Raw genomic sequence first — 22,738 nt, forward strand, 5'->3', positions numbered from 1 at the left:
GTGCGAGGGCTTTCTCTAGTTGCGGCAAGCGGGGGCCACTCTTCATCGCGGTGCGTGGGCCTCTCACTATCGTGGCCTCTCTTGTTGCGGAGCACAGGCTCCAGACGCGCAGGCTCAGTAATTGTGGCTCACGGGCCTAGCTGCTCCGCAGCATGTGGGATCTTCCCAGACCAGGGCTCGAACCCATGTCTCCTGCATTGGCAGGCAGATTCTCAACCACTGCACCACCAGGGAAGCCCTTTAATTATTTTTATAAAGTATATTCTATAGAGCAGTACTATGGAAATAAACATACGCACATACATAATTTCTATACATCACATTGGGGCCATAGCCAAGGAAGCATTTAGCGTGGAGGGAACACTTTTGAGGGCAATTTTCTGGTGAAACCTAAGGTGGCGGTGGTAGGTGGAGGACTGGCGGAAGCGTCTCTGGCAAAGGGAACATACATAGGGCTTCTCTCCCGTGTGGATTCTCTCGTGGGCCCGAAGGTTGGTTTTGTGGCTGAAGGCCATTTCACACATGCTGCACATGAAAGGCTTCTCTCCTGCATGAATCCTCTGATGCACATGTAGGTCTGATGCCTGGAAGAAGCCTTTGCCACACTCGGCACAAATATATGTCCTCTCATTATTGTGTCTTTTCTGGTGAACTTTTAACCGAGAGGAATACCTAAAGATCTTGGGACACGTCTCACATTTGTATACTTTTGGGGCTCCGTGGAATCTTTCTTGGTGTTCCCCACGTGCAGAGTTCCCCTCAGTGCTCTGGTGGGTAGAAACAGGCTCAAGGGTGACCTGGTCTGGCTTGAAAAGAAACTCTGGTTCCACCTCCACAATGACATCTTGATAGGAGGGTCCTTTCAGGGACCCTTCCTGGGACCTGGAGGGGCCTGGACCTGCTCTTCTGGAGCTGAGTGGATTCTCCAAACAAACACCTCCTTCTTCAGGCCTCGGACTGTTCTCTTCTTGGATAATGAGTAGGAAAGGTATTTGATTGTTTGGACTAGCAATACGGTCATTTACTTGACATGTTTTCAAAGAAATGTTGCCACCATTTTCTTTACCTTCACTTTCTGTAGCGGGGGAAAAAGTGACTCAGTGAAGTTATACCCAAGAAAGAGTCCACACAGATCATCCCTCTGGTACCTGGCCTTTCCCCACTCACTTTGTCTTGTTTCCAGGGAAGTATCTTGAGGAGTCCAGAAAGGTGTCCCCATGTTCTCTCTTGCTGGAGTTCCTGTCGACAACTGTTTTGTGAAGTGAACAATGACTTCTCTTAAGGGCATATTCTCACAAAAGAGGGCTTCCTGTCCCTGCATGTGGACGTGGACCTGTGAACAAAGCCTGATTACTATCTATAATAACTTCTTTCTCTACTTCCAGGCAACTCCAACAGACTACTTATTCCTTACACTCCCATGCCCCTCACCCTGGGGGTCAGAACCCTCTACTTACTAAGCCAGGTGGCTTCATGCCATCATCGGTCAGATCTTCCATGAATTTCTCCAGGTTTCTGCCGCTTGCATTCCATTTCTCTTGTAAAGTGGACCTGTCACCGCAGCGGCCATTGATCATAAACTGTTCCAGGACCAAACGAGAAATTATTTCATCCTTGCTGTGTTTTTCTGGCTGCAGCCATGAGTGAAATAATTTATAGAGTCTTTGCAGCTCCTGCCTTGCACATGAGTTATTGCTGTTTTGAAATAAGCTGAGCTGAGTGCTCCGGAACTCAGAGATCCCCTCTCCCTCCTGGATGGCAGATCCTTGGCTGGGTTTAAGCTCTAGATTATCTGACCCAGGATCCTTCCTGGATGGTTCATCTTGAAAGGAGATTCTGAGGTCTAAAGCCATTCTTAACAAGAATTCTCAGAGAGCCGCAACTTCAGGGATTCAATCTGTGCTGACTTGTTTCTTGGGGGATCTCTTTCAACAACTGGTGGATGTTTAAGAACTGCAAACTAGAAGAGATATGTAATAAATTACAACACTGGTATGATTGAAAAGAAACAAACAAAATTCAGGTTCAGTTGAGTTCATGGATGAATTCTACTAGACATCTGGTGAATAAACAAATGGAGAAAAGCGCAACCTCATCAGTCATCCCAGAAATGCAAAATAAAACTACAACAACGTGCTACAATATACCTACCAGAATCACTAAAATAAAATAGAGTCAGCATTGACATGGGTTGGAGCACCTGGCACTCTCAGTCACTGCTGGTGAGTACTCACGTTGGAAATGCTTTGACTAATATGTGCTAAATCTGTATTTATGCATTCCCTGTGACTCATCAATTTTACTCCTCGGCATGTACTCAACGGAAGAATATACTCATGTGCAACAAAGGCATATACAATAATGTTTCTATCGACATAATTCATAATATTCCTATGCTGTAAATAATCTAAATGTCCAACATTCAATGGGACAGATCACAATTAATTGATGTAGAGGCATTTTTGATAGCAATGAGAAGAAATTCTTCATGCAACAACATGGAAATAATCCAGGCACCAAACAATACATTTTGTTTCTTCTCGTTTATGTTCATTGAAAACCATATAAATACTATCAATATTATTTAGGAGGTTGGTTAAAATTTTGGAAACAATAGTAGATCCTGGGATAGGTACATATGGAGGGCTCCATAGGACGACCCCATCCCAGTTTGCCTGGGACTAAAGAGAGAGTTCCTGTGATGCTGGACTTCCAATTTTAGCTGGCGATAGTCTACCTCTTGATCTTGGAGGCAGTTACACACGAGTGTTTCTCTGTAAAAATCCACCAATCTATATACTTTCACTTTTCCTTTTTTCTGTATGTGCGTTACATTTCAATTTAAATAGTTCAATTTTAAACAGTAAATAGCGTCTTAAGTTGTAATTGGACATGATTTAACTGAAAGAAGGCGATCTAGTACAAAGATGTTCTTTCAGTCATTATAAGAAAACAAAATATTACAAACAATTGACAAGAAAGTGAATGAAATAGGACAGGCTGGAATCCATATACATGATTTCATCTTGTGCTAGAAACTCCTACATCAGACACAAACACCTGCAAAACCACCTCAGCTACAACCCGTGTCAGCCCAATGATACATTCCTCAGGAAATTTTCATTTTACTTTCACCTCTTTCTTTTTTCCTTCCTTATGAAAAACATTTGTCTTTGCTTCACTGATCTTATCAAAGTTATAATTTTATATTGATCTGTTTCTTTCTTTTTAAAAATAAATTTATTTATTTATTTTTGGCTGCGTTGTGTCTTTGTTGCTGCGCATGGGCTTTCTCTACTTGCGGCGAGCGGGGGCTACTCTTCGTTGCGGTGCGCAGGTTTCTCATTGCGGTGTCTTCTCTTGTTGCGGAGCACGGGCTCTGGGCACGCGGGCTTCAGTAGTTGTGGCTCGTGGGCTCTAGAGCACAGGCTCAGTAGTTGTGGTGCACGGGTTTAGTCGCTCCACGGCATGTGGAATCTTCCCGGACCAGGGCTCTAACCCATGTTCCCTGCAGTGGCAGGAGGATTGTTAACCACTGCACCACCAGGGAAGTCCGTATTGAGCTGTTTGTATTGCCTATCCTTTTCTACTGGAGTGTAGGATTCAGAGGAGAAACTGAGTTTGTATTATTCAATATTGATTTGTGACTGCAAATCAATGATCTTGGCAACCACAGGCATACCCCTTGGGATGTCAAACAGATAAAAGATTTAATCCTCTTTCTACATCATTGCTCTATTTTTTTGTGTGTGTGTTTTTTTATATATAGTCAACATTTCAAAGACTTGTATTATTATTATTATTATTATTATTTTTGTCCGCACCACGCAGCTTGCAGGATCCTAGTTCCCCCAACCAGGGATCGAACCCGCAGCCTTGGAAGTGAAAGCACGGAGTCTGGACCACCAGGGAATTCCCAGATTTTTTTTCTTTTTTCTTTTGGCTGCGCCACGCAGCATGTGGGATCTTAGTTCCCCGACCAGGGATGGAACCCGCGCCCCCTGCATTGGAAGCTAGAGTCTTAACCACTGGACTGCCAGGAAAGTCCCTGTATTTGTTGTTGTTTTCTTTTAAAGCAAACGTCGTGCCACAAAATCTGAAAATGTGGGTGTTTGTTGGGATATGTGGGCTCCCAAATACCTAATTAATTTCTGTTAACTGATGTCATGTTTTGTGTCAACCTCACCTGCTGATCTGATAAAACTAGCCACCCTGATCTCATCAATGAATGAGGCAAAGATGATTCTAGGCAAAACCCTATAGGAGAAAGTTGAACACATCCTTGCCTTCCCCTAATCCACTTATCACACCTATTTAGTCAACCTTTTTAAAATGCTAATCTGCTCAGGTCATGCTCCACTGCTCCACTTAATTCCCTCCATGGCTCCCTCTTGCTCTCAGGGAAAAGCACTAAGTCCTTCGTGGTTCCACCAGGCTTTGCCTGGGCCTGTCCTCACCCTTCCCACCCCACCTTAGGTGCTGTGGCTGGTTATCTACACCCGGGTATACTGGTCTCTATTGTTTTTCATTTTTCTGTATAATCCATACCTCCTCCTTCATCTGGGACTCCCCAGGAGTTCTCTCTCTCTCTTTTTTTTTTTTTTGGCCACACCACATGACATGTGGGAGTTTAGCTCCCCAACAAGGGACCCAATCTGCGCCCCCTGCATTGGAAGTGTGGAGTTTTAACCACTGGACAGCCAGGGAAGTCCCATGGGTTCTCTTTCTGGACTACCCCAGGCACACACAGACCACTTGGTCACATTTGCAGACATGCACTCAATTTCACACAAACAAGGCCTCGGAGCACTATTATGGCTAGGACCTTGGAATTCGAAATTGCCATATTTAGAATTTTCATCACAAGAAAAAGGGATGTAATGATGCATGCTGACGGATGTTAACTAGACTTACTGTGATCATTTCTCAATACATGCAAATATTGTATCATATGCAGTACATCTGAAATTAATACAATGTTATATGTCAATTATATCTCAATAAAAAACAAAACACAACAAAACCCCCCCAGACTGCCAATGTTCTCAACCTGGAGCCTGGCATTTACAAGCTGTGTGACCCCAGACACGTTACCCATCAGGCCTCCATCCTTGTCATGGGGGCTCTGATCTCTAATGACACCCAGCTCAGAATTGCCATGAGAGCTAAAAGAATTGATACATATGAAGCATGTGGAGCATTCACTGGTAACTGACACACACTCTTTCATTTTCAGCCCCACCATCATCTCAATCGGCCATGGACCTCCACTGCCACAAGATGCAATAAAAATGAATTACTAGAACATAAAATTAACAAAAAGCAATGCCAAACTAACAGACTTTCCTAGGAGAAGTCTACTTCAGTCAGGCCAGATTTTGCACAGCCAGAGCAGCTGTCATAATCGACCACCCCCCATGCCTGAGAGACTTCCATATCTTTGTACCTAGGAATTTTCTCCCCACAGCTATGCATAAATATACACGCATGCACACTCACACACACACACGAAATGGGAAACTCACCTCCTCCAGAAGACTGAACTTCAGACTGGGTAATCTTGAGCTGAAGGCTGAGGACTCGCTGTGTGACTCACTTTCTGAACTGGGTTCATCTGATGTGCCTTCCCAAGGCTCCTCCCTTTTATAGGATCAGGGACAATAATGCATTTAAAGACGTGATTGGATAAAGTGTGACTGTTGATGGAATCTCTGTTGGAATCCTCATCAGCTGCAGCTCCAGCTTTCCAGTATGGTGTTATATAACAGCCCTGGGCCTGGGGCAATAGGCCACAATCAAACACACATATTTCTGCAGTGAAATATAACAACATTCGCACTTAAGTGGGGATATAATGTTTAATCTCACATCAGGTTTTGTCCTATGTGAGTCTTATACAAAGTTAACACTTTCCAATTTTCCAAGACCAGTGGATTGCAAGTGAAGCAGAAAACAAGGCTAAGATTCTCTCCTTCTGGGAATTTCCTGGCGGTCCAGTGGTTAGGACTCTGCACTTTCACTGCTGAGGACCCAGGGAACTAAGATCCCTCAAGCCATGTGGCACAATGCGGGGGTGGGGGTGGGGGGGATTCTCTCCTCCTGTGCATCGGGGCTGATGAGTCAGAGGGTGCCCCAGGACCCCAAAGGAGAGGTTTCTAATCCAACAAATAAATCGTAGGGGCTGAAACCAAGATCATTTAGTGGGAAGGGAAATAGCAGTGCTTATTTTATGTAAAGAAAGCACATGATGTTTGATGGACTTGTGGGGACTGAGGAAGAGGAAGGGGTTAAAATGGGGAGAGGCTCCTGGTTTGAAAATGTGGTGGGAGGGGTGGGGTCTTACACTCACTAGGGGGAAAGCAGGAGGAAGAGATTTTAGGAAAACTCAACACTTCTGTTTCCTGACTTCTTGTGGAGTGAGTAACCACCTGGAAGATAAGAGAAGAGATAGGGAAGCAGATGGAATGTTTTTTGGAGAGAAGGGACTTTTGCAGCAGTCCTAACATTATCTGCTTTCAAGTTATATCCAGAATCAAACCACGTTTTAACCTGCACTGCCCAGGCCCCATCATCCTTCCCTTGGATTAATGAGGTCAGCTCCTAACTGGCTTCCCCTCCTCCCAGTAGTCTTCTTTCCTTTCTTTTCTTTTTTTCTGGCTGAGCCACAAAGCTTGCAGGATCTTAGTTCCTGACCAGGGATTGAAGCCAGAGCCACGGCAGTGAAAGCACGGAGTCCTAACCACTGGACTGCCAGGGAATTCCCACACAAGTCTTTCTATTCCCAAAGCAGCCATCATAGGGACCCTGTTATAACCGAGTCTGGACACGTGCCTCCTCTGCGGAAGCTCCCCAGTGGCTTCGAGTTACTCAGAGCAGGGCTCAGACTGCCTCTGGTAAAAAAAAACTTCGCCGCTCCCCGTGGCTTCACAGTTTCACAAAATTCAGTAAAACCAAATTATCAGGGACTTCCTTAGTGGTGCAGTGGTTAAGAATTCGCCTGCCAATGCAGGCGACACAGGTTCGAGGCCTGGTCCAGGAAGATCCCACATGCCGTGCAGCAACTAAGCCTGTGTGCCACAACTACCGAGCTTGCACTCTAGAGCCCATGAGCCACAACTACAGAGCTCACGCACCACAACTACTGAAGCCCGCATGCCTAGAGTCCATGCTTTGCAACAAGAGAAGCCACTGCCATGAGAAGACTGCACACTGCAACGAAGAGCAGCCCCCGATCAATGCAACTAAAGAAAGCCCGCATGCAGTAACGAAGACCCAACGCAGCCAAATATATATATATATATATATATATATATATATATATATATATATATATATATATATATATATATATATATATATATATATATAAAGAAAAGCAAAAGAAAAGTGGTTTCATACTCGCTTTGGCAGCACATGTAATAAAATCGGAACGATACAAAGAAGATTAGCATGGCCCCTGCACAAGGATGACACACAAATTAGGGAAGTGTTCCATATTTTGTGCCCTTCCCCACCGTCCTAAAACCCTTTGCCAATTCACAAACACACACACACACACACAGAAAAGCGGTTTCAGTTACCACCTACATGGCCTCAGTTCAGTAATTACCAGCTGTACCAGCTTCAGACTGTGGTGCTGGAACAGACCGTAATATCTGGCAAGAGGGTCTGAGGAGAGGTCAGGCAGATCAGCTGCCCCTGGGCTGTCAGGCCATCCCCTCTCATCCCGCAGACTTTTGGGATGACAGCTCAGGAGACGCCTCCATCCTGGCTAAGTTAAGATGAAAATAGATGAGCCTGGTCGCCTAGTGTGGTGAAAACTGGGCTCCCTTCCCTGGCCCATCTCCTCATTTCATACTCTTGCATCTGCCAGGGCATCTGGCCTGACCTTGGCCATTCCTCCATACACACACAGAGCAACTCATACATCCAGGGAAAAGTAACTAGATACAGAAGAAGAATCGCAACCTCACAGAAATCATAGTAAGCAACATATGTTATATAGTTTAAAGAATTGGAAGTACAAAGAAATTAAAATAAGAGGATAAAATAATCCAGGACATGAGGAAAGAAAAAAGCCACAGGAGCAAGAAGATATGCTTCAAAAAAATTGGGAAAATGTTGGTTATGGAAAACATTGATAAAGAAAGGACTGAGTAGAATACATAGGAGGATGGGGATATTTAAAGAATGAATCAGTGAGTCCGATGATCAGATTGAAGATGACATCTAAATGGCCAAGGGTAGGAGAATGAAACAGAAAGCATAAAAGAACAAAAGTTGTGATCCACCTGTGGGAAGGGATTTTCTCTGCTTTATGCCTCTGAAACAGTGGCTGACACCTATTGCTACTAAATACTAGTTGTGGGATACATAAAGAAAATGGAACTAGAAACACCAAGATCTGGATCCAAGTAGTCTCCAAAAGAGGGGGAAAATATGTGATGCCCGGGCAGGAGACATGGGGCGGTGGGGGAGAGGGTGGGGTTCAGCAGTCTAAGTCAGGTGCAGACATGAGATCCCTTTTTTTCCCCCTAAATTATCCTTTTTTACTTTTTTAAAAACATCTTTATTGGAGTATAATTGCTTTACAATGTTGTGTTAGTTTCTGCTATATAACAAAGTGAATCAGCTATATGTATACAAATATCCCCATATCCCCTCCCTCTTGCATCTCCCTCCCACCCTTCCTATCCCACCCCTCTAGGTCGTCACAAAGCACCGAGCTGATCTCCCTGTGCTATGCAGCTGCTTCCCACTAGCTGTCTATTTTACATTTGGTAGTGTATATATGTCAGTACTACTCTCTCACTTCGTCCCAGCTTACCCTTCCCCCTCCCCGTGTCCTCAAGTCCATTCTCTACGTCTGCGTCTTTATTCCCAGACACGAGATCCTTGAGTTGCTGGACTCTGAAGGGCATGGCTGGAAGTGGCCAAAGTTTAGGAATGAGGCAGGACAACCCATGTGGGTGAGTCAGGGGACGAGAAGACAGAGGCACAGGTGACCGCTGTCGGGGGCACCATGAGGATGTTACCTGAGGGCATATGTATAGAGGCTGGCAAGAGTGGTAAAGAGGCCAGAATGCAAGAAGGCAAGGGTCCTGGGAATTCCCTGGAGGTCCAGTGGTTAGGACTCCGCGCTCACTGCTGAGGGCGTGGGTTCGATCCCTGGTCGGGGAACTAAAATCACACACACACACACACGCACGCACACAAAAATCCAAAAAAAATGGCAAGATTCCTAATCAGGAAATGACACAGCTCATTTAACTTGAGGGGGTGCGGCAGGGTCTCTCCCATCTCTCAGTGGCCCTTAATCTTGAGCCATTTAGTATAGCTCAGAGATGGTTACCGACTTGGGTTCTTGGATTTTTGCCTTTTTTTTTTTTGGCTGCATTGGGTATTCATTGCTGCGTGTGGACTTTCTCTAGTTGCGGTGCGCAGGCTTATTGTGGTGGCTTCTCTTGCTGTGGAGCATGGGCTTTAGGCGCGTAGGCTTCAGTAGTTATGGCACGTGGGCTCAGTAGTTGTGGCTCGCGGGCTCTAGAGCACAGGCTCAGTAGTTGTGACGGGCTTAGTTGCTCCACCGCATGTGGGATCTTCCCGGACCAGGGTTGGAACCAATGTCCCCTGCATTGGCAGGCGGATTCTTAGCCACTGCGCCATCAGGGAAATCCCTCTTGGATTTCTTTAATCAATAGAAATTGGTTAAGAGGCCAGGGACTTCCCTGATGGTCCAGTGGTTAAGACTCTGAGCTCCCAATGCAGGGGGCCCGGGTTCGATCCCTTGTCGGGGAACTAGATCCCACATGCATGCTGCAACTAAGAGTTCACATGCTGCAATAAGACCCGGGGCAACCAAATAAATAAATAAATATTTTTTTAAATAATTTAAAAAATAAAAAGAAATTGATAAGAGGACAGATGAGAAATTTAGGCAAGGCTTAATTGGGACTTGTGCTGCAGCAGGAGGGATCAAAAACAAGTAATAGATGCACTTGCTCTCTCCTCACGAAGAGGCGAGCTGGTCTCTTAAATGGGGGGAGAGCAGGAGCGGATTAGTGGGTCTGCCTGCCCCCTTGGTGGTGTTCTGTGCAGGCATCATGCGTACTACACTGCTTTTGCCCCTGGCAGGCAGTCACCTCAAAGGTGGCAGTTGGGTTTTGGCCTTTTCATATCTTATTGTTTATAATTTGCCCCAACTTCTCATGCATATATTTATTTTTAGTCCCTTAGAGTTTCTTTGTATTCTGTTGTTCAAGAAGACGTTTGTCCAGGTGCAAGCACTGCAGTGAAGGGTCTCAGGTCCCAGGTCCCAGCCTGTCTCAAGGTGAGGAGCCAATCTTTCATTATGTCACCTGGGGTGGCCTATCAGAACTGAGCAGCTGAGGGCCAGATCCCAGGCTTTCTTTTGTTTTCCTGTTGGATGTTAACGTCCAATCTCAGTAGAAAGGCTTTTGGTCTCTCTAAGGCTGTTGTTGATATAGATGATGCACACATCCATACTTACTATAACGCTTTGAAATTGATGGGTTTTTTTCCCCCTGTATCAGTAGTTTATTCCTTAATATTGATGGGGAGTATTCCATTTATAAATATAACAATTTCTTAACCATTCATCTGTGGATGGATGTTTGTTTTTGTTATCTAGTTGTTGGCTTTGAAGAATAAAGTTCCTGGAAACGTGCCAATACGTACAAGTATTCCTGTGGACACAGGTTTCCATTTCTCTTATAGTTATACTTAGGAATAAGTGGATGATTAACTTCATTAACTGCCAGTGTTTCCAAATTTATTTGTACTATTTTGCATTCCTACCAGCAATGTATGAGAGTTCCACTTTTCTTCACATCTTCAACACCTAGATATTGTCAGTCTTTTAATGTTACCATTAAAATGAGTGTGCAGTGGGACCTCACTGTGGTTTTCATTCATATTTCTTTAAATAATAATACTGAATATTTTCATGTGCTTACTTATGATTCATATATCATATTTAGTGAAATATGTGTTCAGATGTTTTGCCTAGTTTTTTAGTAGTGTTTACCTTATTACATGTTCTGTATACCTGCCTTTTGTCAGATATAGGTTTTGTAAATATTTTTTCTTAGGCCGTAGATCGATTTTTTTTCTCATTTCCTTATCAGTACCTTTTGAACTGCAAGAAATTTTAATTTTTTTTAAAGAATATGCATTTAAAAATTTTTTTATTTGAAAAAATTTATTATTTATTTATTTATTTTTGGCAGTGTTGGGTCTTCGTTTCTGTGCGAGGGCTTTCTCTAGTTGTGGCAAGCAGGGGCCACTCTTCATCTCGGTGCATGGGCCTCTCACTATCGAGGCCTCTCTTGTTGCGGAGCACAAGCTCCAGAGGCGCAGGCTCAGTAGTTGTGGCTCACGGGCCTAGTTGCTCCGCGGCATGTGGGATCTTCCCAGACCAGGGCTCGAACCCATGTCCCCTGCATCAGCAGGCAGATTCTCAACCACTGCGCCACCAGGGAAGTCCCCAGAAATTTTAATTTTATTAAAGTCTAGTTTATCATATTTTTATGTTTTTTTTTTTCCTATGTAAGAAATCTTGGCCTAAAGCAAGAACAAAGAGCATTCTTCCTGTTATATTTAAGATGGTATATATTTCTATCTCTTATATTAAGGTTTGTGGTCCATTTTGAGTTCAATTGTGAATATTTTGAGGGAAGGGTTGAGGTTCTTTACTTTTATGCATGAGGATATCACAGTTTTTCAGAATAATTTGTTGAAAATATTATCATTTTAAAATTAAGTTGGCAATTTTGTTGAAAATAAATTAATGATATGCATGTGGCTCTATTTCTGGACTCTTCCATTGCTCCATTGTCTATCCTTTCACCAATACCACACAGTCTCATTACTATAGCTTCATAGTAAGTTTTGAAATCAGGTCTTTAAAGTTCAAATTTGTTCTCTTTTAGAAAATAGAAAATGCTTGGACTATTATAGGCCTTTTGCATTTCCATATATATTTTGTTTTTTTTTTAAAGAGAACATATTATTGTCTTCATAATAAAACAAAAGGTGAAGCTTGGAACTGGATTGCTTGGCCTTGTATCTTCTTTTCTCAATTCACATGTGAAGCAAGGCAGTGTGGGCTAGTAGCTAAGTGCTTGGACTCTAGAGACAGACTGTTTTTCTAATTCGCCTGAGCTGTGCCATTTACCAACTGGCTGACCTTGGTCATGTCCATTCTCCTCAGTACTCAGCATTCACATCTGTAAATGTGGGGAAATGGGACATTGAACTGTACAGCTACGCAGTGCAATGAAGACTCCATCCAGGTGCGAAAGTGAAGAAAAATTCCCTGCAAACTGGCTTCCCTGGTGGCGCAGTGGTTGAGAATCTGCCTGGCAATGCAGGGGACATGGGTTCGAGCCCTGGTCTGGGAAGATCCCACATGCCGCAGAGCAACTGGGCCCGTGAGCCACAATTACTGAGCCTGCGCGTCTGGAGCCTATGCTCCGCAACAAAAGAGGCTGCGATAGTGAGAGGTCCACGCACCGCGATGAAGAGTGGCCCCCGCTTGCCGCAACTAGAGAAAGCCCTCACACAGAAACGAAGACCCAACACAGCCATAAATAAATAAATTAATTAAAAAAAAATTCCCTGCAAAGAGAAAAGCATGTATCAACACCCCAAGGTTAGTGAGAGCTTGGCTTGTTGGTATAGAGTGAAAGACTGCAGGGCTGGAGCGGGAGACTGGTAGGTAGTGAGATGAGCGGGGCAGGGGCTGCTGCATGTATTTTGGAGTCTATGATGAGAAATTTGGATTGTATTCTTACTGCTCTGGGAAGTTGTGGGGATTTAGCAAGACAAGACACATGATCTGTTGTTTTGTTTTTTTCAATGTCTTATTCCGAAATAACTGTATAGTCACAGGAAGTTGCAGATATAGTACAGAGTATCTTTCACTTAGTTTCCTCTGTGGTAGCAACTTATGTAACCTTAATATCAAAACAAGGAATTTGACATTGGTTAAATCCTCCTATCTTTTTCACAGTTCACCGTTTTTACATGTGTGCATGTGTGTAGTTCTATGCAGTTTTATCACGTGTAGAATCATGTAGGCACAACCACAATCAAGATACAGAATTTTTTTGGCAGGAGGCCAAAAGGTTATATGTGGTCCCCAAATGCAGATACTACAAGTCATATAAAGAGAGGGAAGTCTGATATGGAGGAGGATATGCCTGCAGAAGTGAGAAGTATTTAGGGAAATAAAACCAATAGACCTTGGGGGCTAAAATCTTGAAAACAGCATTTGACATGAGCAACCAAGAATTAATATATTGCCAACAGGAATTTTGGTCAGGACCTTATAGTGACCATCCTGAATGGCTGGAGTTAGTATTTATTATTTTTTTAATTAAAAAACCACTGGACCGCCAGGGAAGTCTCTAGAGTTGGTATTTTAAAGGGAAGGCCAGGGAAAGTTGCCCTTTAACTACATAAGCAATAGAGTAGCCCTTAGGCACACTGGATGAAGCTAAGAAATCCACTGGGGTGGCATGAAGCTGAAACATGTGGGGCAGTAGCCCATCTGCTGTCTGTAAGCACAACGATGAATGTATGCCTTGCACAAGTGTCTAGCAAATCCCCTCATGAGGGGATGTCATCAACGTAGCGCCATACTTGGGTGCGTGGGGACAGCTGGATCCAATTAAGTTCTTGTCAGTTGAGGTTGTATGTGATGGCTGAACCGTTGCGGTATCCCATGGACAACTAAGTAAAGGTGTATAGTACTGAGTTCCTATGTAGGTGAAGGAGAGGCTGTTAAAATAGGCACTGGCTAGAATACATGTAAGAGCAAAGTATTGGCCTGTGAAGATTGAATGGCACATTCACTTGAATTATGTGAGGTATAGGGGCCTCAATGGTTGGGATCAATGTAGCCGTAATCCACCATGAGATGCCATTCCTCCTAGGACACTTAACTTCTATGGTGGTGTCTCAGATCTAAACAAAATTGGTTACTTCTCACTTTAAGTTAATGAACCTGATCTGTATGTCAAAGATATTTTTTTGATATGTCTTCAACATGATTTCTGGTCATTTTATTTTCTCATTTAATGTGTTATTTTTGTCTACTAATTCCTTTTTTTATTTCGTGTTTAAATTTACCTGGAAAAGTTCGTGTAAATACACATGAGGATAAATTTAACACACACACTTTCCTCCCCACCTGTATATGTATGAAACGAATCAATTATGGTTGAGGATCCTTTCAGTAACATTTGGATTTGCTTACATACAGTAGCATCTGTTCTCACTCTCTCGATATGACGTCCTGGCTGTTTGATTCATTCCCATAGTGCTCTTTTAGCCCCTGCCAGATGCCTGTATACAGCTGTACGTTTGTAGCTCGTGAGATATGCCCTTCAAGATCCTGCCCCATACCTGTGGACAATAGGCAACTATTTTCTTCCCAAAACATTAGTGCTAATTATATTTGTTATTACAGTATGCACCCAATATGGACAATTGATATGTGACAAACACAAAAAGATAGAGAGAAAGAGTCTTCAATAAATCCTAGTTTATATGCACTGGATAACCTTAGAAATTAGGGCCTAAAATCTGCTCCCCTGTTAAATATGGGTGATAATATTGAGAATGTCTAGAGCTAATAACACTTTAAATTATAACTGTGCTCCCTCTGATTGTTCTAAAATGTACTGAAATTCCCCAATCACTTTACAGAATCCCAATTATTATGAATTATGTTGGATTACTTATGGCTTTTCTGTCAACAAGAACAAAGACACAAAATACTAGAGGATTCATACTGAAAACAGTATGGTTTTGACTCCAAAATAAAATGCTGGAAAACTGCATCTCAACTTTTAATTTAATACGCTTTTTTTTTTTGGCCATACTGAGTAGCATGTGGGATCTTAGTTCCCAGACCACCATCAGGGATCGAACCCAGACCCCCTGAAGCGGAAGTGCAGAGCCCTAACCACTGGACCGCCAGGGAATTCCCTAATATGCATTCCTTCTGATCCTTTGTGAGAAAAACATTTTCAAAGTTTGGGGTTTTTTTTCCTCAAGACCTGCCTGTACTTGAAATATCTTCCCTGCTCTACTTTTGTTTCTTGCATAATTGAAGTAGTGAACTCAATAATTTAACTGAATAAGTGCCATTACTATATCAATAGATTGTCTTTTGTTTCCAATGAAAATTTTGGTTTCAGGGTGTAAGCATGTATCAAAACATCAAAATGTACACCTTAAATACATGCAGTTTATATGTTCAGTCAATTATACCTTCATGAAACAAATATTCAAAACCTGTCACTTCCAAATAATTTTATTATGTTTTATTATCATCTGTGTCCTACAGGTTATTGTAGCTACTGGAACAGTATGGCGGAGTTAGAATGATGGACCTCTGGCAACTTTTCCCAACTCCATGTTCGGTGACATCATGTTGGCAGTTTGAAATTGGCCATGGTGGGAGTATTTATATCAGGGAAATTGGAAAACACTACAAACCAGGACTTAACTGTATTATTGAAAGCCTAGACTTAAGAATATAGGAACAATGCAGATTAAAATTGTAAGTATATGGTGTATGCGGTAATTACATTGTACAGAATGCACAAAAATTGAGGAACAAAAATGAGCTGATTACTTGTTAATGAAAAGGGAAATAGTCACAACATAAAAAAGTAAAATAAGAATAAGATATAAACAGATATTTCACCAAGAAGATAAACAGATGGCAAATAAACACATGAAAAAAATGCTCAACACCATGAATCCTTAGGGAGATGTAACTAAAACTACTGCTTCCTTACTAAAAGTGTAAATTCAAAAGACTGACAATACCAAGTATTGGCAAGAATGTGGAAGCATTTTACATAAACCTGGTGGGTATACAAAAGCAAACCATAATTTTAGGTCATCATTTGGCAGTTTTGTAAGTTAAACATTCACCTATTCTATGACTCAGGAATTATACTTTGAGTTACTAACACAAGACAAGTGAAAATATATACATACACATAGAATTACACACAAATGTTCTAGCACCTTTTCTCACAATAGCCAAAACTGGAAGTAACCCAAATTCTCTTAACCAGACAAATGAATAAACAAATGCTATAAGTATAGAAAAGATACTACTCAGCAATAAAAGGAATGAACTACTATGGATCATTGAAGAATCTGAAAATAATTATGAACCATGAACGAAACCAGAAAAAAAAAAGTAAACATTTTATGAATAAAATCATATAAAATTCTAGAAAACACAAAATAATCTATTATAAATAAAGGTAAATCAATGATGGCCTGGAGGCCTGGGGAGGATAAGGGCCTGAGGTAAACTGAGGGTGAGAGACATGTTCATTATTGTGATTATGATGAGGTTTCATGGGTTTATATGTAAAATTTAAATTGTATACTTCAAATAGATACAGTATACTGCATGTTGACTATACCTGAATAAAAATTTACAAAATGGTTCAAAAGAAAAATATAGATATCCCACTCTTTTCAGAAAATCAGGCCTGGCAATCCTATATTGCCTCTCTTTTCTGATGACCTTGGAGGAGCAGCCTTGCCTTAGTGGTAGCAAATACTGATGAGTAATAGATTCCTTCCCACCTGAGTTAACAGGAATGCTGGCTGGTCACAATGCCACACTGTGGACTAAGGCAGCAGTCCCCAACCTTTTTGGCACCAGGGACTGGTTTTGTGGAAGACAATTTTTCCACGGACAGGGGGAGGGGGTTGGGGGGTGGGGTGGTGTGTGTGATGGTTCAGGCAGTAACGTGAGCAATGGGGAGTGGCAGATGAAGCTTCACTCTCTCGCCCGCTGCTCAGCTCCTGCTGTGCAGCCCGCTTCCTAACAGGCCTAGGAGCGGGCCGGTCCGAGGCCAGTGGGTTGGGGACCCTGGACTAAGGGATCTCCTTTCTCTCTATGCTTGTTTCTCTGTGTAGCAATGGCCTTTAGGTGAACATCCCAGAGAGGCTATAGGAATCCAGAAAACCAATAGCTTATTTTCTTTCACAATGACCTCAGCTCCAAAAGATACACTTGCCTGGAGGTTCTGAGAATTTCTGGGCATCTGTGCCCACTGATACTGCACAGTCACAGTCAATGGAGCATTTGTTGATGCAATTTTAGAAGGGGCATACTCCATCTACTTCACTGCATTCTCCTCCGCTCCAGGGTTCCTTTACCAAGATGGTTCCCTCTGGCCCTAGTCTTACAGTGGCATTATCTAGTGAACTCTGGGGATCAGGGCATGTGGTTTTTTGCAGGATAACTGCTGAGCATTATGTGATATTTACTGTGAATAAGAAAAACAATTTGTGTTGTTATCAGAAGCACTGGAGGCTGTCATAACTTCCTGGCTCCTCAGGGTGTTTTCTGAGCCCACAAAAAACCCTGATACCCAGTCCACAAATTAGGACCCTGAAACCCTGCAGTCTCCTGCAGTCTTTCCTAGGAGATCCTGGGCAACAATGTACATTAGGCCAAAACCAGAAAGACAGCTATATTCTTAATCATAGTGACATGTGAGGCACACAAAGCATGGGACCTCCATGAGAGCTGTGCAGTCCTTAATGCTGGTAGAGCCCAGTTGTTTTCAGATCACCTCACACAGTGAATAGAACCCCAAGACCAAAGGTGGCTTAAACACTAATATCTTTATTATTACAAAATGCAAAGCAATAGGAGACATGCAGTTCCCAGCTTGGTAACTCAGAGGCTGGGAAAATCCAAGAGAAGTGTCACCAGAAACTAACGTGTCCCTGAAAATGCAGTGCTTCCCGACAAGTCACCAATGGAACTCAGAGAGGGTCCACTGGGCCCAGACTAGGTCGGGTCCACGCCCTACTTTGGAAATGAGAAGGGAATGAGGACCCCATAAGAGCTAAGACTACTCATCACTTCCCCCGCAAATGGGGATGGGACAGAGGTCAGCTTCCCTGAGTATGTTGGGAGGTAACTTTTGCACACTGTGGACTTCCCAGGTGATAGAGGTGAAATGAATTCTGCCATAGATGGCACTAACATAAAGCTGGCAAGGGTCCTGGGCAGGTAAGAAATTATAACACAGTTCCTTAAAGATTCTCACATACCTGGAACTTTAGGGAAATCTCCCCACTGCAGACTTTCGGATATATGGGCTTTAATTCAGGCAGATGTCTCCCTCACAACTTCTCTCCTCCAGCGTAATTATACTAGAAGTAAACTGTACATCCCAGCATATCTATGGCACTTCACTAGTCTGAAGGCTCTGATATTGAATGAGATCAGATTAGCAGCTAACAGATTACCTGCATTAACTGCACTTGTAAGACATCTTCCACTGTGAACTCTCTAATGTTGAATGAGGCTGGAACTTTGGCTAAAGGATTTTCCACAGTCCCCACACTCACAAGGCCTTTCTCCAGTGTGAATTCTCAGGTGTTCAACGAGGTTAGATTTGCAGCTAAAACATTTCCTACATTCTCTTCACTTATGAGGTCGTTCTCCAGTGTGAACTCTCTGGTGGTAAACGAGACTAAACTTTCGGCTAAAAGATTTCCCACATTCATGGCATTCATAAGGCCTTTCTCCAGTATGAATTCTCTGATGTTGAATGAGGATGGATCTTTGACTAAAGGATTTTCCACACTCTCCACAATCATAAGGCCTTTCTCCAGTGTGAACTCTCAGGTGGTTAATGAGGTTAGATTTGCAGCTAAAGGATTTTCCACATTCCTGACACTCATAAGGCTTTTCTCCAGTGTGAACTCTCAGGTGGATAATGAGGTTAGATTTGCAGCTAAATGATTTTCCACACTCCTGACACTCATAAGGCCTTTCTCCTGTGTGGACTTTCCGATGTGAACTGAGGCTGGAGCTTTGCTTAAAGGATTTCCCACATTTACTGCACTCATAAGGTCTTTCTCCAGTATGAAGTCTCCTGTGGTGAATGAGAGTGGAGCTTCGGCTAAAGGATTTTCCACATTCATCACACTGATGAAGCCGTTCTCCAGGGTGACCTCTCTGATGCTGAATGAGTTTGGATCTTTGACTAAAAGATTTTCCACATTCCCTGTATTCATAAAGTTTTTCTCCAGTGTGAGCTTTCCTATGGCTATTGAGGCTGTAGCTTTGGGTAAAGGATTTCCCACATTCATGACATTTATAAGGCCTTTCTCCAGTGTGGACTTTCTGGTGCTGAATGAGGTTCCATCTTCGGGTACAGGCTTTTCCACATTTGCTGCAATTATAAAGCCCTTCTCTAGTGTGGACTCCTTGGTTCTCAACAAGTGTGTCTGTGCAGCTAAAGGCTTTCCTGCCTTCTCCCCAGTTGTGGTGCATTTTTCCACTGTGAAAGACAGCCTCACACTCATTATTGTTGTTTGGGTTCTCTTCAGTGTGAGTGACTGGTTGATGGAAAAATCTCGTGCTGGCTAAGAAGTCTTTCCCTATCTCCCTACAGGAAAAGGATTTCCCTGACACATGGGTTGTGTGGCTCTTTATAAACAAGGCTCTGTCCACAGAACTTCTGATGGGTATCTCTCCAATGTGCTGCCCCTGATACTGTTGAAGGTTGGCAGAGAAATAGAATCGATTCCCACACGTGTATGGTTTCTGCCCAAGATGTGTTCCCTGGTGCTCAGGCAAGTGCAAAGTATCTCCCAAGACTGGGCCACACATCTCAAAGGGCTGGGCCTTCTGGGGAGATGAACCTGCCTTGAGAAACCAGATCTGTGACACTCCATCTACAGAAATGCTCTGTTGAGAAGGTGCTTCCTTATCTTCTACTCCATGCCAACAGCCTGAAAGTAAAGAAGTGATGATGAAGTACATGTTAACCTTATTGAGAGGGAGCAAAATCATCACAAATGTCACTCGACACATCAAAGAATCAGTCCATGAAACTGTTTTCAGGAAAAGCAAGTTGGGGTCAGCTTGAGGAAGCAACTGCTGTGCAATACTGGGTCCCTAAGGTCACAGGATGGTGCAGGCCTCACTAGGCACAGGACGTGAGGAAAGGGTGTGGCCCAGGGGAAAGGCATGTTCTACAGCTTATTCTTCTGTCAACAGCTTTTCTTTTTTTGGCCGTGCCATGCGGCATGCAGGATGTTAGTTCCCCAAGCAGGGATCGAACCCGTGACCACTGCAGTGGAAGTGTGGAGTCTTAGCCACTGCACTGCCAGGGAAGTCCTCTCAATGGTTTTTAGCAGAATTATATCTGCTGATGACGTGATGCTGTGCAGAAGTCTTGTTCAGGCCCAGAAAAATCTGACTGAAAAAAAGGTAACAGGTGTTTAAGGATTATTAGACATGTGCACTCTTTAGGACACTACAAAGTGGGAAAGCACTGAGGAGGGAACAGTGTGAGGAATCAGTGAGGTAAACAGTCCAGAGAGGTGGGGAATAGTCTCAGCTGGAGTCAGAATAAAAATGACTAGTATTAAACATGACAAGTCAGCAAAGTGTTAAGAATGGAGAAGGAAAGATGGAGATGAGGTGTGGCCACTGGTGATGGCATCACCAAAACACAATTAAAACAGGACAGGTTCTTGATATGATTGATATGAACCAAGCCCTGAAGTCATGTCCTCCCCCAACAGCCATTTATCTGGGTCAGGCCCTATCTGGGCTCATCTTGTGGAAAATGGGATCATATCCATCCTGGGAAGCACAGAGGACTCTTCCTCTAGCCCCAACTGAGCTACTGCATGAGAGGTGGATGATACAAATCCTAAGGGAAGGACAGGAGAAGTCAGTAGCCAATACTGTCCCAGACAACTCAGACACAACAGATCACAGGAAAGATATTTCAAATATTACAAAAAGTACCCATGGGCACAGCTAAAGGGAAGGTGGCAGAGTAGTAAAACCAGGTATTTTTCCCACCTGGAAAACAACTACAATGGTAGAATCAATCTGATGTAACTACTTTGCAATGCAAAATTGCTTTAATTTAGGTCACCTGCAGCTGTTACTATTACCCTGATATAAAAAAACAGGCAAAGACACTACAAGAAACCTACGGGGCAATACATTTGATGATTATCGGCGCAAAATTAATCAACAAAATACTAGCAAACTGTATTCAGCAGCATAGTAAAAAGATTATACACCATAAACACCTGGGATTTATTTCTAGAATGCCAGGATGGTTCAACATACAAAATTGATCAGTGTAATATGTCACTTTAACAGTAAGAAAAAAAATTATATCACCTCAATCAATGTACAAAAACCATCTGACAAAATTTATCACCCTTTTATGATGAAAATACTCAACAAACTATGAATAGAAGGAAATTAGCTTAACATAATGGAAGCAAAAAATCTAAAACCCACAGCAAATATTAAACTCAATGGTAAAAGACTGAAAACTATTCCTCCAATATAACTACCAAGAAAAGAATGCCAGCTTTCACCACTACTATTCAACACAGTATTAGAAATTCTAGACAGAGCAATTAGGCAAGAAAGACAAATAGGCATCCAAAAGAGAAAGGAAGAAGTAAAACTCACCACAGCTCATGAAATCTTAAAGATTCCACCATAAAACTCTTAGAATAATTGAAGTTTGCAAAGGAAGAAAATATAAATAGAAAATGAAAAAAATCAGTTATATTTCAACACACTAACAATGAACAATCTGAACAGGGAACTAAGAAAACAATTCCACATATAAAAGTACCTGTCGTTCCCATCAAGCCTCTTAGATAGCCTCAACCACCAGAGGGCAGACAACAGAAGCAAGAAAAACTACAATCCTGCAGCCTGTGGACCAAAAACCACAGTTACAGAAAGATAGAGAAGATGAAAAGGCAGAGGGCTATGTACCAGATGAAGGAACAAGAAAAAACCCCAGAAAAACAACTAAACGAAGTGGAGATAGGCAGCCTTCCAGAAAAAGAATTCAGAATAATGATAGTGAAGATGATCCAGGACCTCGGAATAAGAATGGAGGCAAAGATTGAGAAGATGCAAGAAATGATTAACAAAGACCTAGAAGAATTAAAGAACAAACAAACAGATGACCAATACAATAACTGAAATGAAAACTACACTAGAAGGAATCAATAGCAGAATAACTGCAGAAGAACGCAGAAGAACGGATAAGTGACCTGGAAGACAGAATGGTGGAATTCACTGCTGCGGAACAGACTAAAGAAAAAAGAATGAAAAGAAATGAAGACAGCCTAAGAGACCTCTGGGACAACATTAAACGCAACAACATTCGCATTATAGGGGTCCCAGAAGGAGAAGAGAGAGAGAAGGGATCAGAGAAAATATTTGAAGAGATTATAGTCGAAAACTTCCCTAACATGGGAAAGGAAATAGCCACCCAAGTCCAGGAAGCGCAGAGAGTCCCATACAGGATAAACCCAAGGAGAAACACGCCGAGACACATAGTAATCAAAGTGGCAAAAATTAAAGACAAAGAAAAATTATTGAAAGCAGCAAGGGAAAAACCACAAATAACATACAAGGGAACTCCCATAAGGTTAACAGCTGATTTCTCAGCAGAAACTCTGCAAGCCAGAAGGGAATGGCATGATATACTTAAAGTGATGAAAGGGAAGAACCTACAACCAAGATTACTCTACCCGGCAAGGATCTCATTTACATTTGATGGAGAAATCAAAAACTTTACAGACAAAAAAAAAAAAAAAAACAAACAAACAAAAAAAAAAACTTTACAGACAAGCAAAAGCTAAGAGAATTCAG

The 22,738-nt window shown here is 42.5% G+C and overlaps 2 protein-coding genes and 1 non-coding gene across 3 annotated transcripts in view; 1 reads left to right on the top strand and 2 right to left on the bottom strand.

The window, feature by feature from the left end:
* Positions 1 to 18,190, bottom strand: ZSCAN4 (zinc finger and SCAN domain containing 4). The gene is made up of 5 exons (XM_059904616.1): positions 18,130 to 18,190; positions 5,526 to 5,640; positions 1,458 to 1,960; positions 1,168 to 1,333; positions 1 to 1,075 (listed from the first exon to the last, which is right to left on the bottom strand). Exons 3-5 carry the CDS (start codon positions 1,851 to 1,853, stop codon positions 318 to 320), a joined length of 1,320 nt encoding a protein of 439 aa, XP_059760599.1. The 5' UTR covers positions 1,854 to 1,960; positions 5,526 to 5,640; positions 18,130 to 18,190; the 3' UTR covers positions 1 to 317.
* LOC132354430 (U6 spliceosomal RNA) lies at positions 7,399 to 7,501 on the top strand. Its single transcript, XR_009499296.1, has one exon. It is a non-coding gene; the product is annotated as a U6 spliceosomal RNA (small nuclear RNA).
* LOC132353421 (zinc finger protein 211-like) overlaps positions 17,533 to 22,738 on the bottom strand; it is a 15,192-nt gene continuing 9,986 nt past the window's right edge. Inside the window, exon 4 of the mRNA XM_059904615.1 lies at positions 17,533 to 19,821. Within this exon, the coding sequence (XP_059760598.1) occupies positions 18,506 to 19,821 (1,316 nt within the window). The 3' untranslated portion in view covers positions 17,533 to 18,505. The remainder of the gene's footprint in view (positions 19,822 to 22,738) is intronic.

Source organism: Balaenoptera ricei, chromosome 19 (genome assembly GCF_028023285.1).
Source record: "Balaenoptera ricei isolate mBalRic1 chromosome 19, mBalRic1.hap2, whole genome shotgun sequence".
Classification (NCBI taxonomy): Eukaryota; Metazoa; Chordata; class Mammalia; order Artiodactyla; family Balaenopteridae; genus Balaenoptera; species Balaenoptera ricei.

Bases quoted from the DNA above. Each gene is read 5' to 3' on its own strand.
- ZSCAN4 (XM_059904616.1), bottom strand. From the start codon at position 1,853: ATGGCTTTAGACCTCAGAATCTCCTTTCAAGATGAACCATCCAGGAAG. The intron at 1,334-1,457 runs GTAAGTAGAGGG...CTTTGTTCACAG, and splicing joins GCATGAAGCCACCTGGCTTA to GTCCACGTCCACATGCAGGG. The intron at 1,076-1,167 runs GTGAGTGGGGAA...CCCCCGCTACAG, and splicing joins TTCCCTGGAAACAAGACAAA to AAAGTGAAGGTAAAGAAAAT.